The sequence below is a fragment of the Delphinus delphis genome, chromosome 13, assembly GCF_949987515.2.
Source record: "Delphinus delphis chromosome 13, mDelDel1.2, whole genome shotgun sequence".
Lineage (NCBI taxonomy): Eukaryota > Metazoa > Chordata > Mammalia > Artiodactyla > Delphinidae > Delphinus > Delphinus delphis.
In genome coordinates, this window is record NC_082695.1 from 3,042,999 (window position 1) to 3,061,745 (window position 18,747).

An 18,747-nucleotide genomic window follows, 5' to 3' on the forward strand; every position below is an offset into this window, starting at 1 on the left:
GATTTCATTCAACCACATCTCTCTGCAAGCCCACTGTGTGCCAGGCACTGCACATGGGAGTGGAGGCCCATCTTCTATGGGATTTCGGGTTCCAAAGTGAATGTGTGACGTGAAAATAACACGCAGTCCACCTTGCCCTTGAAAATTCCTTCAACCGCTGATAAGATACAATCTAGAAGCCTCAAAACCTCCAGTTTTTTCCTCCGGCGTTGAAGCAGATTAGCGTTCCTTGGTTGAACACCAAGTTGGCTTCTGGGCGGGGAGGCTATGTGTGAAAAATACATCCTTAATCCAAGAGTGACTGTCAGTGCGGTTCCCGTGCTCCCAGTGGGAGGGGCTGTGTTGCTGAGAGTGACTGAGGGAACAGAGAATTCCTGCCTGCCCCCAGCACGCAGCAGGGTTTCACTGAATGGTGTGATGGTTTCGTCTCCCTCCTTCCCTCTCTCACTATGTCAGTTGCCAAGAACATATTGAATACGTATCTGTCATGGTGTGTATCGCATGATTCTGCCGATGATAAACAACCTTAGTGAAAACTTAATAAATGCCACGCACGGTTTTTACACTTCCCATGCATTAACTCCTTTGCTCCTCAAAAGAACTCTCAGAGATAGATGCTATTTAGAACTCTGTTCCCAGATGAGAAAAACAAGGGGCAGAGGGTTTAAGTAACTTGCAAAGTCGTAGAACTAGGACGGAGCAAAGCTGGGCTTTGAACCCAGGCAGGCTGAGTCCAGAGCCTGAGCAGGAAACACAGAGGGAGGCTTCTACGATATCTCATTTAGATCTTCTTTTAAGGTGAGAAAACTTGGCCCCCGAGAGCAGTCACGATGTGCCCAAGGTCGCTTAGTTGTGTAAAGCTGGGGCTCAAATCCTTCAGACTGGGCTCCCTTTCTCCTGTTCCCACAGCGTATGAGGCAGGGCTGGAAGGGGTCTTGAGGTCAGGCAAAGCGGATGATGATAGCAATGCTAGCATGTATTCTTTTATTCTTTTCCACTATAGTTTATCACAGGATATTGAATAGCGTTCCCTGTGCTATACTGTAGGACCTTGTTGTTTATCCATTCTATGTGTAATAGATTGCATCTACTGACCCCAAACTCCCAATCCATCCCTCCCCCACTCCACTTCCCCCTTGGCAACCCAAAGCCTGCTGTCTGTGTCTGTGAGTCTGTTTTTGTCTTGTAAACAAGTTCATTTGTGTCATATCTTAGATTCCATGGAGAAGTGACAGCATGTGAAATTCGTCTTTCTCTTTCTGACTTCAATTAGTACGACAATCTCAAGGTTCTTCCATGTTGCTGCAAATGGGATTATTTCATTCTTTTCTATGGCTGAGTAATATTCCATGGTGTGTGTGTGTGTGTGTGTGTGTGTGTGTGTGTGTGTGTGTGTGTGTGTGTATCACATCTGCTTTATCCATTCATCTCTCAGTGTACATTTCAGTTGTTTCCATGTCTTGACTATTGTAAGTAGTGCTGCTGTGAACATAGGGGTGCGTGTATCTTCCTGAATTTTAGTTTTGTCCAGTTATAGCTAGCATGTATTTTTGCTTGCCACAAGCCATGCACAGTTCTAAGTACTTTTCGTGCATACAATCCTCACATCCACCCAATAACATGGAAACGTTTACAGCCCCCATTGTACAGATGAACAGACAGAGGCACAGCGCAGGTACTGGTTTGCAGGAGTCACAGAGCTCGTAGGTATAGAAACTGGGGTTCAAAGCCAGGCTGCCTTATTCCAGAGTCAGTATTCTTCACTCTATGCTCTGCTGTCTCCATATATAATTTATTTTCTATAATATCTATAATAAACTTTCCACAATTGTTTCTACCTGGAGAGATTGAGAAGAATGTAGCATTTGAGCCGGACCTTGATCTTACCATTTTAGGATCATTTTTAACAGTGCGCTCCACTGGCACACACACACACACACAAAATGATTTTTAAAAATTTCTTTACATTCAGTTTTCAAAGGCACATCTACTATAGACAGCCAGTTCTGCTTGCACGAAACCCTGTACACAGTAGAGTTTGTAATTGCTGCTGATGAAGAAAATTAAGGATTTCCCTCCCTCCTGCTTTAGCATTTAAAATTTTTTTCCATCCTTTGGTGCATATATTTATTAAACTCTGAATCTAGTAAAGGAAAGTCCCCAAATTACATCTATGCTGTTTCCTTGGAGAATGTATCTGTTGGAACAGAAGCACGGGAAGTTCTGCTGGGAAGACCCCCAGGAGAATGGAGAGGTCAGTAAAGAGCTTGACAACAATGAAGGTTATGAAAATGATAAATTGAGAAAGGTAGAAGAGACAGGTGATCAGTAACACCATCATCTGTAAATATTAGAGTGGAAAGAAACGGATCCTAGGATACTCTTTAGTCCTACCACGGTGGTTCTCAACTGAGGTGGCATTGGGTGAAGTCTGGAGACATGTTTGGCCGTCACAACAGGAGGATGATACTGGCATTTCGTGTGCTGAGTCCAGGGACGCTGCTAAACATGTAAAGTGCAGAGACTAGACCGAGCACAAAGAGTTTTCTGGCCCCAAACATCAATAGCATCTAGACGGAGAACCTCTGCTCCCCAGTGAACATATTTGTATGAGTATAATGGATCCATTACTGGTTTCCAGCTTTTAGACTCAGCCTTTGTAGAAAGCACCGGAGGCTTCATTATACTTCAGGACGCAATGTAGATATTATCAGCCTTGAGAGGATAAAAGGAAAAGTTAGAAATGAGAAAAGTTGGGAGGTCCGTGTGGTATTAAGAGCTGAAGGGGCATTTAAGCGGTGCTAATATTCTCATCTTCTAAAGTGTGTGGAGTCTCAGTTACCTCTCGCTGCATAAGAAAGCTCACGTTGTGGCATAACCAAGGCGATTGTCATTTATGTTGTTTTCTGTGGTGGTTCTGGGAGTTGACAGGACTCGGCTAGCTGGCTTCTGCTCAGCTGGGGGAGTCCCCTCGAAGGCTTCCTCATTGCTGTATCTGGTGGGTCAGGGCTGCCGACCAGATCATTTACACGACAGCGGCCTCTCCATGTGGCCTGGGCTTCGTCACAGCATGGCGGCTGCGTTCCAATAACAAGGGGCCCCAGGGAGAAAACCGGGTGGAAGCTATATTGCCTTGGATGACCGACCTCAGAAATAACAGGGCATCACTTCACTGCACTCTAAGCTTCAGACATTAGTCGCTAAGGCCAGCCTGTACTGCAGGGGAGGGTCCCTAGACTCCACTTCTGCATAGGAAAAGTGTCAGAACTGGGCAAACAGACTTTTAAACCACTCGGGAGTCAACACGTTATCTCTTGATGAGAGGTATGTTTGCTTAAAATGAAAAAGAGAGCTAATAGAGGGACCAGAACAGGAACCTAATCATATGGACAGGGACAGGAGAGACTGCGGAGGGACAGAGAAGATTTCATCCATCATCCCAGAAAATCAGTAGATAGTACTTGAACCTACTATGTCAAGAAACTGTAATAGGGCATGTTATTTAGATGTATGGAAAAAAGTCTTCATAACGTAGTAGGAGAGTTGAAAGTGGTTACCTGAGAACAAAAATGGGTGGGATGGCTTTTCGTGATATTTTATGATAAACCTTTTATCACAAATGCAATATTTTAACAACCAGGTTGTGTAACCTTGATAAAATTTTAAAATTCACACAAAAATGTAAACGTGGCTTCCCTGGTGGCGCAGTGGTTGAGAGTCCGCCTGCCGATGCAGGGGACACGGGTTCGTGCCCCAGTCTGGGAGGATCCCACATGCTGCAGAGCGGCTGGGCCCGTGAGCCATGGCCGCTGAGCCTGCGCGTCCGGAGCCTGTGCTCCGCAATGGGAGAGGCCACAGCAGTGAGAGGCCCGCGTACCGGAAAAAAAAAAAAAAAAAAGTAAACGCACCGTGCATTGGGTTTGTGGTTCAGTGGCATCCAAAAAACAGCCTAACTGGTGAAAGGCATGAGCAGACCGCCAGCCTCCTTGCGGCTCCGCGGTGTGACATTGCCCTGCTTCCCCATGAGAGGGAGAATAGTTTTATTTTACCCCGTATGGCTGTTGAAATAATTCTCCATACCACACGACAGCCGTTAAACCCAAGGGCTGATGTACCTTAAAAAAACAGAGTGGTTTATAAATTTGTTTGCAATGCAGGTGCCAAATTGACTGATGCTTTCACTTGTTAAGAGAAGCACAGAGAGTATTGATCGTGATGTACCGTTATCGCTAATGAGATGAGTATTTGCGTGGTCATCTAATGGCTCTTCTGTTTAATGTGGTTTGAATTGGCACGTTTGGTATTCATTAGGGGTACTGGAATAACAGAGCTTGGCCAAACAAGCAAGAGACAAAGACAGGGTAATGAGCCACTATTCTATTTATTAGGTTATTGATCTTTGTTGGGAAGTGAATTGAAAAGATTTAAAAAATTAACCGCAGTGAGGGAATCACATTGAGGAAGAGCTTGGCTACAGAGATGTTAGGTCCCCCACTGACTTAGGCTGGGTCCGCCCCAGCTCATTTCAGCAGGAATCAGGCCGGTCAACCAGGAGATGAAGGGCCAGTCGCCTAGCAGTGTTGAGTTTTCACACCTGAGCCGTCTCCTTTGGCTGGGGGCACAGTCCAGAACTCAATGGATATATACTTGCTGAAACTGGAGTTGGGAAATGTGTATTAGGGTGGATTTGGTTATATTACGGTAACAAGTAGCTCTGCCGTCTCATTGCCATAAGACAAGGAAAGCATTTTTATTCCTCCTGCTTTGTGTCCCACATGGGGCAGCAGGAAGCTCTTCTCCGTACACTGACTTGGGTCTAACAGGCTCTACCATCTTGGAGCTGAACCAGCTGGAATGTGCAGCCTCTTCAATCAGGGCAGGTGATGGGAAAGAATGGATAAGAATGGATAATTGTGCCTGAAAGCGTTACTGCCTCAACCCAGAGGTAGCAAACAACATTGACCCTAACATTTTAGTGACTGTAAGTGTTTACGTGGCCCTACCTAACAGCAAGGGTGGAAAATACAGAGGCGCAAATGGCATATTTGCTGAGCCTTCCTTTCTCTGGTGTCAGCTGGAATTCACTGCATGGCGTACCCACCGACATCTAGACTGATTGACCAGGCATCTCTTCTGATTGATGGGTACCCATGCCATACTGGTGTTTTAGGGTTTCCCCTCACCTGTATTTTAAATGTCACGTTTGAATATGATCTATTTTGTCAAGAAGGGGAAAAATCATTTTTAGACCTGATCTGGGCATCCGTCTTTAAGTCAGCAGTGTATTTATTTTAGTATGAAACCTAAATTCTCGCTTCTTATATCCCTTTGACGCTCGATGTCCTAGAATGCAGTCTGCTGCGGACAAGGAATCATAAGGTATTATTTGTTGTGTCACTGGAGTTGGCATCAAAATCAGAGGGGTGCATAGTGCCAATATGATAAAATGTTAATTTAAGGGAATTAACAGACAACAGAATATGCCTTCTTGTGTTTCAACATCAGGAAAATACCAGCACATGTAGTGTTGATATATGTAGTGGAAAACTATCGTGCGTAGCTGCCCCAGAGGCACGCACCTCTTGGCGTTCATAGAGCTCCCCACAGGATAAATCTCGTCTTCTCTAGGTAACTTCCAGAAGCCTACTTTATGCAGCCCTCCTGGGAGAGAGCCAAGTGTCTGAGGGTTCAGGCTTGCGAGTTACTTTCTGCCAGTTAGAGGCACCTGTGATGCCTTGTTTCCAACGCTGGGGCAAGGAAGTGTGTGGGCATCCCTGTGGCTGCCTGACATCTGGGGAGAGGTAATGAGCTTCTAGAACAATCTGGCTGATTTGTCAGCTTCCTAATCATGGCAGAGGCGGCAAGTCCATGGCTCCAGGCCTTGATCTTGGGACGTGGGCTGGAGACCGTTCCTTCAAGTCCATCAACAGTGCAGGGCTCTGCCCACACTCGACAAATCCCTTTCAGCTGAAATGAGCTACGGTGGATTCTGTTGTCTGCAACTGAGATCCTTGACTGACAAGTGTTTCTCGGAACTGCACATTAGTTCCAAGATATTTTGAAGAATGGGTAAATATGGTAAGAAATCGAGTACCAATTTTTTATTTTTTTAATTTTTATTTATTTGTTTATGGCTGTGTTGGGTCTTTGTTGCTGCTCGTGGGCTTTCTCTAGTTGTGGTGAGCGGGGGCTACTCTTCATTGCGGTGCGTGGGCTTCTCATTGCGGTGGCTTCTCTTGTTGCAGAGCATGGGCTCTAGGCGTGCGGGCTTCAGTAGTTGTGGCGCATAAGCTCAGTACTTGTAGCTCGCGGGCTCAGTAGTTGTGGCTCGCAGGCTCTAGAGCACAGGATCAGTAGTTGTGGCGCACGGGCTTCGTTGCTCCGCGGCATGTGGCATCTTCCCGGACCAGGGCCCGAACCCGTATCCCCTGCATTGGCAGGCGGATTCTTAACCTCTGTGCCACCAGGGAAGCCCGAGTACCTATTTTTTTTAAAAAAAAACAAATCTATTAGCAATACAGGAAGTTGCAGAAGTGTCAGGAAAAGAATACGAATGTTGCAAATTGCAGGCAGATCTCAGCTGTGCTCCCAAAGGCACAAGGTCAGCTCCCCAGATGGTACCATTGCTCTCAGTGCAGGTCCTTGATTCAGGGTGTGTGAGTTCTTCATCTCCTGACGACCCGTAGGGATGCCACCGTGTTTGTGTCTTTGCTTCAGTGGAGCATTTGATCTGGTCTTATTCAGTGATAAGTTATTTTAGTCTATCCAAGGATGATAAGCAGGAAAGCAAAGAAGCTTGAGTTCTGAAACCTGCTGTTTAAATTAGTGTGAGTTCTGCCCACATATTTCCGTGCAAGCGGGAATGTCCAGGTGTGTTTCTTTTTTAAAAAAATGAAGTAAAATACTCATCCCAGAGTTTATCCTGGGAAATTTCTTACCCGACATGGGAGCAACTTTCTAACACCTGGGGCCATTTCTGGAGCTGCTGTCGCTGGTGCCCTGTCACGTGCCCTCAGCCCTCCTCTGGGCAGTTCCCTGACCTGGTCCCAGCTTGAGTCGTTCAGACAACTTCCCACAGGTGGGTCCAGGGCTTTTCTTATATCCTGGGAGCCTGTGCCCAAGTGTGGAGGGTACACCCCTGGGGACGAGTGCTTCCAGCCTGTGCACACCCTACTGTTGGCTTTCCCTCCTTCCCTGCCTCCCATGCTTCACTCCTCACTCCCACCCCCTGCAAATAAATAACTCAATCCAGAGCCTTGTCTCAGGCTCTGCTTTGGGGGAAAACTCAAACTAATGCAGTATCCAGTTTGCAGATTGGCTAACAAATTGATAATCATTAAAGAAATAAAAAGTCTGCCTCTCAATAAGAATTAGAAGGAAACCCTATAAAACAATGTGCTTTCATCTAAAGTCTCCTGGTTGCCTTTATCAAGTAGGATTCTTTGTAAGCAAAAGAAAATGATTCTGTTTTTTGTTTGTTTGTTTGTTTTAACCACGTCTGAGGTATGACTGACATGTAAAAAGCTGTACATTTTAGAGTATACAACTTGATGAGTTTGGGGATAAGTATATACAGTAAGTCCTCTACATACGAACCTTCAAGTTGCTAACTTTCAAAGACGTGAACGTCCGTCCACATGTCCAGTCACATAAGTTAGTTCACGTGTCTGGCGTACATTGTCACGTGCGTGTATCCTCTACAAGTGTTTGTGCTTTCGTGAGAAACAAGAGAAAGAAGAAGTAACTGAAGAACCGAAGAGATTCACGACGCAGGAAGTGGCAGGGGATTTTCTTTATCTGAGGAGGCACTGTTAGATTTTGAGGCACAGGACCCGAACGTAGAACGGTACACGAAGGTTGCAGCTGCCGTTCAGAATGCAATCCAGTGCTACCGTGTCATCTACAACAAGAAAAAAAGAGCTACTACCCAGACATCACTGGATCATTTTTTCAAGAGGGTGGATAGACTTGAATCCAGCAAGGAACCAGCACCTGAGCCATCAGCGTCAGGGGTGAGTGCAATTGCAGCTCGTCCTCCGTCTGCTATTGCTGAGGGTCCTTCAGGTCTACCATCTCCCACCTCCTCTCCCTCCTCCAGTCAGTAACTCTTCCTGCCTGTTCACTCGATGCCAGCCCCTGTGTGCCAGCTGTTGTGCGGCACTACTGTACTTTTCAAGGGACTGCGATGTAAGATTTAAAACGTTTTCCTTATTTTTTGTGTTGTTTCTTTTTATGTATTAGTTGCATGAAAAGTATTATAAACCTATTACAGTGCAGTACTATATAGCCGATTGTGTTAGGTGGGTACCTAGGCTAACTGTGTTGGACTTAAGAACAAAATGGGCTTACGAACACGCTCTCAGGGTGGAACTCGTTCGTATGTAGGGGACTTAACTGTACCTGTGAAAACAGCACCACTACCAAGGCCATGGACATATCCATCACCTCCCAAAGTTTCTTCCCTCCCCTATTATTATTATTATTATTATTACTAGTGTGTGTGGTGAGAACACTTAACATAAGTTCTACCCTCTAAAAAGGAATTTATCAAATGAATCCAGGCTCTCTCAGAGAGTAGATAAAAATAGTTAAAAAGGCAGGAACCACTACCTTAGTGGAAATACAGATAAGAGGACAAATGACAGACTTTTCCAGGTGCCGCCAGTGGGACGAAGGAAATAGAAACATCCTTGGCCCTTGCCTCACTCTTCTTGAATGAAGTTCAAATCCAGGGTAGGAGGACCTGACTGTCATAGCTTCAGAGAGGTCTGCCGACTTCTGTGGCCAGGGGCAGAGGGTTATGGTGATTTTCAGTCCTAAAAAGAAGGGATGGTTTCCCCAAAGGAAAACTGAAGTCCTGTTAGGCAGAAGGACTTGGGGCAGGTGAAAACAAAAGCTGTCCATCCCAGGAACTCTTTATTTTCCTTTAAAAATATTATAAGGAAATTTACTTTGATATTTCACTCAAATCTTGTTTGTTGGAGAGCTTACACCCTCTTCTTCTGTCCTTATAAGTCCCCAGAGGAGATGCTATCTTTGTGCAAATCTAAGTAAAAGCAAGCTGAGTGTGCCAGTTAACTTTTATTGCCAACTCCTCATAACGCCCATCTTTCAAATTTCTCTCTCACTGAGTTAAAAGATGTGAAACGCCCTGCTTGGAGGTGAAGGGATGGGGCTGCGTACCGCTTTGATCAGACAAGCCTCCAACTTTCCCAGACGCGGACGTGCAGCCAAGCTTCGCACATCGTAGCCGAAGGCGGTGCTTCCATTTGTGCTCCGTTCTGTTTGTTTAATGGGACATTTGTCCTTCTCGCCGCTCCTCCAGTGGGGTGCCCACGGCTTCATCTATGATGCTTTCGTTCAGAGAGGAAGCAGTGGATGCGGCTGACACCGCATTTGTTCTGTTCCAACCATGTTTGTCCAGTTGAACAAACGTGGGATCGTCTCAAAACCACATGTTAAAATGATCTCCAAAAGCCACAGTAATGTTGAAGGTCCAAACATGGTTTTCTTCTCATTAAGGGACAATAGGCAATTTACCTTGCTTATTTCAGCCTAAGACCTGTGAAAACTGATGAGGATTTCTTCCCTCCAGGGTGTCAGATAGGACTGTGATTATCTGTGAGTAGCAGGACACACAAACACAGAAGGATGAAATGAGCACGATTTTAGTCTTGTCTCCAGGTGTGTTCAGAGGACGCTGTCCCAGCTTAGTGCTGTGGGGCCTCCAGCATCCAGGCTGCTTCTCCTCGGGGCTCAGTCATTGTGCTAGTTTCCTGGGGCTGCCCTAACAAAGTGCCACAAATGCGGTGGCTTAAAACTACAGAAATGTACATGGAAACAACCTAAATGTCCACCGACCGATGAATGGATGAAGATGATGTGGTGCATATATACAGTGGAATACTACTCAGCCATAAAAAAGAATGAAATAATGCCATTTGCAGCAACATGGACGGACCTAGAGATGATCATACTGAGTGAAGTCAGTCAGACAAAGACAAATATCATATGATATCACTTATGGGGGAATCTAAAATATGATCCAAATGAACTTATGTACGAAACAGAAGCAGACTCACAGACATAGAGAACAGGTGGTTGCCAAGGGGGCGGGGGCAGGGACCGGCTGGGGGTCTGGGGTTAGCAGACGTAAGATATTCTATATAGGATGGATCAACAACAAGTCTTACTGTGCAGTACAGGGAACTATGTTCAATATCCTGTGATAAACCACAATGGAAAAGAAGATGAAAGGAATGTATGTATATGTATAATGGAATCACTTTGCTATACAGCAGAAATTAACACAACATTGTAAATCAACTATGCTTCAATTTAAAAAAAAAAAAAAAACAAATGTATTCTCTCACAGTTCAGCAATCTCCAGATCAAAACTCCAGCTGTCAACAGGACATGCTCCCTCTGCCAGCTCTTGGGAAGGACACTTCCTACCTCTTCCAGCTTCTGGTGAGGCCAGCATCTTTGATGCCCCTCGGCTGGTGGCTGCATCCCTCCCGTCTCCACCTCCATCTTCACAGGACCATCTTCCCTGAGCTTCTGACTGTGTTTTCTCTTCCTATGGGGAACACCAGTCATTGGATTATCAAACCCAACATGACCTCATTTTAACTAATTATATGTGCAATGACTCTATGTTCAAATCAGGTCATATTCTGAGGTTCCAAGCGGACAGGAATTCTGGGGGACATTACTCCTTTGCAGTCATCGTGCACCTTTGGGTCCACTAAGTCCATTCTGAGGTCCATTCTGAGAGCGGGTGCAGAGGTCCAATTTCTTCTCAAGTCCAACCAAGTTAGCCTAGGTATCCAGCTAACACAATCGGCTATATAGTGCTGTACTGTAATAGGTTTATAATACTTTTCACACAAATAATACACAAAAAACAAACACAAAAAATTAAGAAAACATTTTTAATCTTACTATACAGTCCCTTGAAAAGTACAGTAGTACCAGTACAACAGCTGGCACACAGGGGCTGGCATCGAGTGAACAGGCAGGAAGAGTTACTGACTGGAGGAGGGAGAGGAGGTGGGAGATGGTAGAGCTGAAGTATCGTCAGCAATAGGAGACGGAGGGCAAGCTGCAATTGCACTCACGCCTGACGTTGATGGAATGCACGTTTGCATCTTTGAAGGTTCGCAACTTGAAGGTTCGTATGTAAGGGACCTACTGTCTTTATCGAACACTTAGAACTTCCTAGACACCAGGCAGTGTTGTAAACACTCTGCAATTATAAACTCACCTAAACCTATAGGGCAAACGCGAGGGTGGATACTGTTATCCTCATTTTATAGTTGAGAAAATGTAGGCACCAAGAGTTAAGTAAGTTGGATTCCCTGGTAGTCCAGTGGTTAAGACTCTGCACTTCCAATGCAGGGAGCGCGGGTTTGGGGAGCTAAGCCAATAAGTCAAAAAAAAATTATATTTAATAAAAAATTTTTTAAAAATGGAGTTAAGTTGCCCAAGGTCACCCAGTGAATCGTGTCAAAGGTGGAATTTGAACCCAATGGTCCCATATGAGCTTCCTCACTGTTTTTTTTTTTTTTTTTTTTTTTTTTTTTTGCGGTACGCGGGCCTCTCACTGTGGTGGCCTCTCCCGTTGCGGAGCACAGGCTCCGGACGCGCAGGCTCAGCGGCCATGGCTCACGGGCCCAGCCGCTCCGCGGCATGTGGGATCTTCCCGGACCGGGGCACGAACCCGTGTCCCCCGCATCGGCAGGCGGACTCTCAAACACCGTGCCACCAGGGAGAGCTTCCACACTCTTAACCAACTGTACTACACTGAACCGTGTGGCTCTTAACAGAAAACTCCAACTTTGGGGGTACAAGAGACAGCGCCAACTCCAGCATCATCTGTGCACCGTGGGAAGGAAGAAAGGGGTAGCACGAAACAACCTTCAGGATCTGTTGTTTTTTTTTTAAACTTCCATGGAAGCTTCACCCAGTCACTGCCATTTATATGTCACAGACCAGAACTGTGTCACAGCTTAAGTACAGCCAGAGAAATGGAATAATTTTAGCTGGGCATTTTACAGCCTGAAACGAAATTGGCATTTTGGTAAGTAGGCAGGAAGGCAGAATGCACACTGGGTGAGTTACAAACTGTCTCTAACACACAGATCCATCTCTTGATGTGTGTTTTTTTTTTTTTTTTGCGGTACACGGGCCTCTCACCCTTGCGGCCTCTCCCGTTGCGGAGCAGCGGCTCCGGACGCGCAGGCCCAGCGGCCATGGCTCACGGGCCCAGCCGCTCCGCAGCGTGTGGGATCTTCCCGGACCGGGGCACGAACCCGCGTCCCCTGCATCGGCAGGCGGACTCTCAACCACTGCGCCACCAGGGAAGTCCCCTTGATGTGTTTTTTAAAAATTTTTATTGAAATATAGTTGGTTTACAACGTTGTGTTAGTTTCAGATGTACAACAAAGTGATTCAGTCATACATATATATTCTTTTTTAGATTCTTTTCCCTTATAGATTATTACAAGATATCGCGTATAGTTCCCTGTGGTACACGGTAGGTCTTTGTTAGTTCCCTATTTTATATATAGTAGTGTGTCTCTGTTAATCCCAAACCCCTAATTTATCCGTCTGTCCTGTTTTCCCCTTTGGTAACCATAAGTTTGTTTTCTATGTCTGTGAGTCTGTTTCTGTTTCTGACGTGATTTAGACTGTTTCCTGTCTCATGTAATGTTTTCCTGTGCCCATTATCTTCTTCTCTGTTTTACAATTAATTTTCAAGAGTGCCTGTGAACACATGACGGTGCTCGTACACGAAGAGAAAATTGGAATCCTAGAAGCAGGAGGAAATTTTTAAAAAACAAACAAACACTCTAATGTTGGTTCCAATCCGTTAGACCTCCATATGTCAAATTACTTCACACTTAAGTCACAGCAGACTGTCGGTGCTGTATGCATTTCCCTTACACCCTTCCAGACCAATTCCCAGTGTTACCGTCTGCCAGGAGCTTTCCTTGGGACTGTCGAAGCCTGTCTGCCTACACACACAGCAGGCTGGACGAATGTATAAATACCCCAGCTCCCTTGCCCCTCCGGGGAATTATTTTTAGGGGTGATTTCAGATAACGTCCCCGCAGGGAAATATATCGTAATCCATTTCAACCTATTGAAATATATAAAATGCACGGTATATTTCGTAAGAGAGATCAACCCCTGCAGGACTAAGGTCCAGCCTCCACTGTGGTTGCTGGCAGGACACACACCCTCATTGGCTGCCTCTTCCTCCCAGTATCCTTTCCCCACTCCCTTCCTGAAGTTTCCTGAACCTCCCAAACAAGTGGCCCTTGAGTCCTCGCCCCAGCATCTATTCTAGGGGCTTTCCAAAACGAGATGCGGGTCATCATTTCTCCAGCAAAATGAGGACGGTTATTGTTTCCTTACAATAGATGATAATTAGTTAGATTCCAAGAAAAGGATGTGTGGCCTCACTCAGGAGGTTGTCCCTTTTTCTGGTGCCACAGTCAGCTTCTCTTCCCCCACCCACACTCCCTCCTATCCTCTGGTGACCCTGAAGTTCTGCAACTGTGTTGTCAGATTCCCAGGAAGGACTTACTGGCAAGAACAGGATGTCCAGGTGGCAGAAGGCGAGCATGGAGCTATCGGTAAGGACTGAGACAGAGCTTTCTCAAGAGATGCTGCCTTTGTTTCCTAGGCGCAGGGGCTCTGGTAAGGTGAACTCACGGCAATAAGGCAGCTGAGTTCAAGGGTTTTATGGGATGACGTCTCAGCCCAAGCCAGGGCTCAGCAGGTACTATCACCACCACCCTCTTGTCTAGAGACTTGTGAGCCATCCACCCACCATTCACGTCCTAGAGAAAGCCGTGCTGCACAAGAGAAGGTTCTTTTTTGTTTTCACCTTATTTATTTTTTATTTTATTTTTTGCACTACTCAAAACTTTATTAATGCAAGTGAAAGAAACAAACTTAACTCACTCAAATGAAACACAGCAACAACTTAAAAAAAAAGCAGTAGGGAATATATTGCTTTTTATAACCATGAAATCCACGGATTATTGGGTGGATTTGATCTAGGTTTCTTTTTTTGTAATTTTTATTTTATATTGGAGTATAGTTGACTGACAATGTTGTGTTAGTTTCAGGTGTACAGCAAAGTGACTCAGTTATATATACCCTCTGTAAACATATATATATATATATATATATATATATATATATATATATATATATATATATATATATCTCCTATTCATTTTCAAATTCTTTTCCCATTTAGGTTATTACCGAATATTGAGCAGAGTTAAGAGAAGGTTCTTAATACCAAAGAATTGCCCAGAGAAGGCAGGGGAATACCAAGCCTGAAATCTCAGTCCCTCATCCCCACCGAGATCCTGCAGGCAGAGCGATGCTTTCTGTTTAGAGGATAAGAAAACACCCCAGATGTGCGGGCTCACAGCTGCTCATTGGTTACCGCAGGGTCGTTTCTCATGATGCTGAGCTGACTGCAAATGCATTAAAGGCCTTTGAGTTGGAGCAGACGTGCTCTTTACTTTTCCACCACTGATGTGCAAAATTGTTTTCTTTGATACTGGCGTCCTAATGCTGCTCCTCTAGTCTGTTTTTTCCCTGTGAAGTGGGCCAGGTTGGGCCCGAGAGTTAAAATGCATTTTTTCCACTTCTTCCCAAAGTGAGAATAGTTCCCTTTGATCTCTACCCTTTAGAGTAGAAAAATACGGCTGGCCTTTTTCCTTCCCAGAGGCAACAGAAAGTAGCACCACATTCTGACTGGGCTCCTTTATTCTTTTACTATGTTTGTACCCAAAATAAAACAAAATCTGGCTGGGAACCCACAGGGGAGGGAAAAAAAAGGTGCATAAGCAATGGGGCATTTGGAGGCCTATGCATATTCAGACAGTTTGAGGCATGGTCTTTGAAATTCAGGAACATTACAAACTGTAGTCTTGTCTTTCAGAATTAAAATAAAGGAACAAAATGTATATTTATATCCATATATGTGTATATATATATTATCATTTCCAAAGGCTAAACCAAATGAGCTAAGTATAAAATGAACCATGTCCTATAAAGGAAAAGTAAGATCTTATATAAGAAATGGAAAGTTGACATAAGGAAAACGGTTATGTAATTTTAAGATGATAAACTTCTACGCCTTCTTCTGGCGTGCGGCTAAACAGGCGTTTGTGATTTCACATGAAAACCAAATTAACCAGAATCTCTGCAAGCCTGTCTGTAAGAGATGCAGAACCTCCCTAAACAGCTCCTAAGGCCTGTCCAGATGTTCTCTTGTTGCTGTTCCAAGGCTAGGTCAGTCAAGTTCAGACTGACAGAAGAAACTCGGTGTGCGTGCTGACACAGAACCTCTTAGAACACGATGGACGTGTGATGAATGGGGGCTGAACTGAGAATGCCATGGGCTAGAACTTGGAAGTCTTGTTATACAGAGATTTCGGGTTACACAGGGACTTGGATTTTTTTTTTTTTTTTTTTTTTTTTGCGGTACGGGGGCCTCTCACTGTTGTGGCCTCTCCCGTTGCGGAGCACAGGCTCCGGATGCGCAGGCTCAGCAGCCATGGCTCACGGGCCCAGCCGCTCCACGGCATGTGGGATCTTTCCGGACCGGGGCACGAACCCGTGTCCCCTGCATCGGCAGGCGGACTCTCAACCACTGCGCCACCAGGGAAGCCCAGGGACTTTGATTTTCATGTGATTAGAAGTGACAATCCCTGCAGAGAAGAATGAGATTCCTAGGACTCAGTGTTCTCCATCTGAGAAATGGGCTCATATGACCTCCCAGGACTGTGCCAGTTCACAAGCCACAACAGTATAAGTAAGAGTAGCCAGAGAGGGCTTGGGCGCACTGAGTGCAGAGCAGCCAGAGAGGGCTTGGGCGCACTGAGTGCAGAGCAGCCAGAGAGGGCTTGGGCGCACTGAGTGCAGAGCAGCCAGAGAGGGCTTGGGCGCACTGAGTGCAGAGCAGCCAGAGAGGGCTTGGGCGCACTGAGTGCAGAGCAGCCAGAGAGGGCTTGGGCGCACTGAGTGCAGAGTAGCCAGAGAGGGCTTGGGCGCACTGAGTGCAGAGCAGCCAGAGAGGGCTTGGGCGCACTGAGTGCAGAGTAGGGATTGTTGCTCAGTGTCCGGGAAAAGTCACCTGTGTACCCAGTGCCAAGAAGGGACTCATGCAGACAAATAATCATATGATATCACTTACATGTGGAATCTAAAAAAATGATACAAATGAACTTCTTTCCAAAACAGAAATAGAATCACAGACATAGAAAACAAATTACGGCTACCAAAAGGGAAGGTGCGGGAGGGATAAATTAGGAGTTTGGGATTAACAGATACACACGACTATATATAAAAGAGATAAACAAGGACCTACTGTCTAGCACAGGGAACTCTAATATCTTGTAATAACCGATAGTAGGAAAGAATCTGAAAAAGAATAAATATATGTATATATGTAAGGGAATCACTTTGCTGTACACCTGAAACCAACACAACATTGTAAATCAACTATACTTCGATAAAAATTAAAATTAATAAAAGAAGGTCCTCATGCACAGAGGACTGAGACACAGCAAGGAGATGCTCATGCCGATGTGGATTCCAGTTCCTTCCCTGCTGGGCCCTTCTCCATGCCTTCCACGGGCTCTGGGCGAGGTTCTGGTGAGCAGAAAGCAGATGGAGCCCGCAGAGCTTACCTTCTAGAAGAGGGATGAAAGGATTGAACGACTATAAGTAACAGTAAAACGGCAGGTGTGTCGGGTGCCTGAAGGAGAGGCCCTGCCTTTCTTTCCTGGGCTCTGAGGGGCTGTCATGTCCTCGGCCTCTGCAAGCAAATAACAGGGGCAGGCGGGGGGTGTCCCAGAGGACACACGTGTGTTGAGCTGAGCTCTGGAGGGAGTGTTTAGTAGGGAAAACACGTGCTTGGGTGTGTGTTGTGCGTGCGTGTGTCACATTGATGGGGCATTGGGAGTGTCACTGGGGCCATCACAGCGTTCCAGACAAGCACAGAGGCCAGGATGTGAAAACTGGCAGTAAGTGAAAGAAGCCTGAGCGACAGCCTACAGAGTGAGGGTCTCTCACAGCCTCTGCCTGCCCCCTGCATCATTACTAATCTAGGCACCCTGCTCCTCTGGTCAACAGTTGACTGCTGACATTGGAATCATTTTGTGTGGATTTATACCAATTGGAATGGCGAACACATGGACTCAGGAGCTGAGCATCCTGGGTTCAGATCCCACCTTCACTACTTCCTAGCTGTGTGACCTTGGGCAAATGACAAAACCTCTCTGTGCCATCCACAAAAAGGAGTGAATACGAATGTGCGTTGGGATGCTGTGAGAATTCATAGGTCCATATTTATAAAGTGCTTAGGGCAGTTCCTGGTACGTGGTGAGGTTTGTCGAGCACAATATTAGTGATACATTCGCTCCTTCGCCCCCACATGTGATACCCCTTCTCCATCGTACTCTCCCTGCGCAAGTCTGGGTGATGGTGGAACGTTCTCTCCTGGCCGCCGTGACCCCTCGGCCGGTGCCCAGTGCCGGGCTTTTTGAGCCTGAGTAGGGGTGGGGCCCTTGGTAGGGAGGCTGGGGAAGGCGGTCTGCCTGCGTGCGTGCAGGGGTGTGACCGTAGCGTGTGTTTGGTCTTCCAGGAGGCGGAGATCCTGAACACAGCCGTCCTCACTGGGAAGACGGTGGCCGTGCCGGTGAAGGTGGTCTCCGTGGAGGAGGACGGCGCCGTGACCGATCTCAAGTCTGTGGAGTGCCGCTCTTCCGATGAAGACGTCATTAAGGCAAGTCGACACCTCCCGGCCCCCGCAGAAATCCGCTGTCGTGTCGGCATCAGTGTTGGTTGACCCGCTGGGACCACGGGGCCCTTCGGGATGCCCCCCGATCCCGCTCTGGTTATCCTGCCGCCTCCATTCCCTGCCCAGGAATAGAACAGGATGAGAATTGGTCTGGGGAGGAGTCTTGGTCTGTGATGCTCTGACCTTCCGCGTTTCCAAGTGCTTGTGGCCTCTTCCCCACCTCCTGGGGAGGTTGCGAGGGTGAGGGACCAGCGTCCTAAGCGAGGTTCCGGGCCCCCGACCGCCCGGCTGGGAAGGGGAGGGAAGCTAGATGAACACGTATGCAGCCACGCTCTGGGGTGATTTCAGCGCGCAAAGCGTTTGGGGAACGTCAGTGTGGGTATAAAGTATACAGTTACCCCCAGCTTTGATTCACAACCGGTCTCCGCTTCCCTGGCCAAGCCGCAGAATTCTCCTCGACTTAGGGATGAGGTGACCAGCTCCCGCCGGGCCTCATGTGAGTGCCGCAGACTCTTTCCTTTCCTCTGGCGTCTCCTTTCTCCTTTTCCACTGAACGCAGAAGTGCTCTAAGGCAAAGGCCCCCTGGGGGCTGTGCCAGGCGGGGGACTGAGTTTGCTCTGCCAGGCAGCTTGTAGCACGATGCCAGTCGGCAGCGGAGAGGGGTTTGTCACGCTGCCACCACCCACTGTGGAGACGAAGGCATCCCGGCACCTCCTCTGATGCTGTGAGATGCCAGCAAACGCCCCAGGCTGGTGAGGGGTGCGGTCCGGGGAGGGGGACTCCCAGCCTTGTGGTCCCGGCACTAGGCACAGCCTTCCTGCCCGTTCTGCGCATGGACCGCGGGACCTCTCTGCCCCCGTGAGAACCCCAGGGCGCGTTTCCACCCACGAGAGGGCCGCGGACAAACGCAG

At 46.8% G+C, this 18,747-nt stretch overlaps 1 protein-coding gene across 1 annotated transcript in view; it reads left to right on the plus strand.

Annotated features, from left to right (window-relative positions):
- LOC132436391 (transmembrane protein 132D-like) overlaps nucleotides 1–17,884 on the plus strand; it is a 384,639-nt gene extending 366,755 nt beyond the window's left edge. The window contains exon 5 of the mRNA XM_060029294.2: nucleotides 17,681–17,884. Coding sequence (XP_059885277.2) covers nucleotides 17,681–17,884 — 204 coding nt within the window. The remainder of the gene's footprint in view (nucleotides 1–17,680) is intronic.
- Nucleotides 17,885–18,747: the final 863 nt, after the last annotated feature.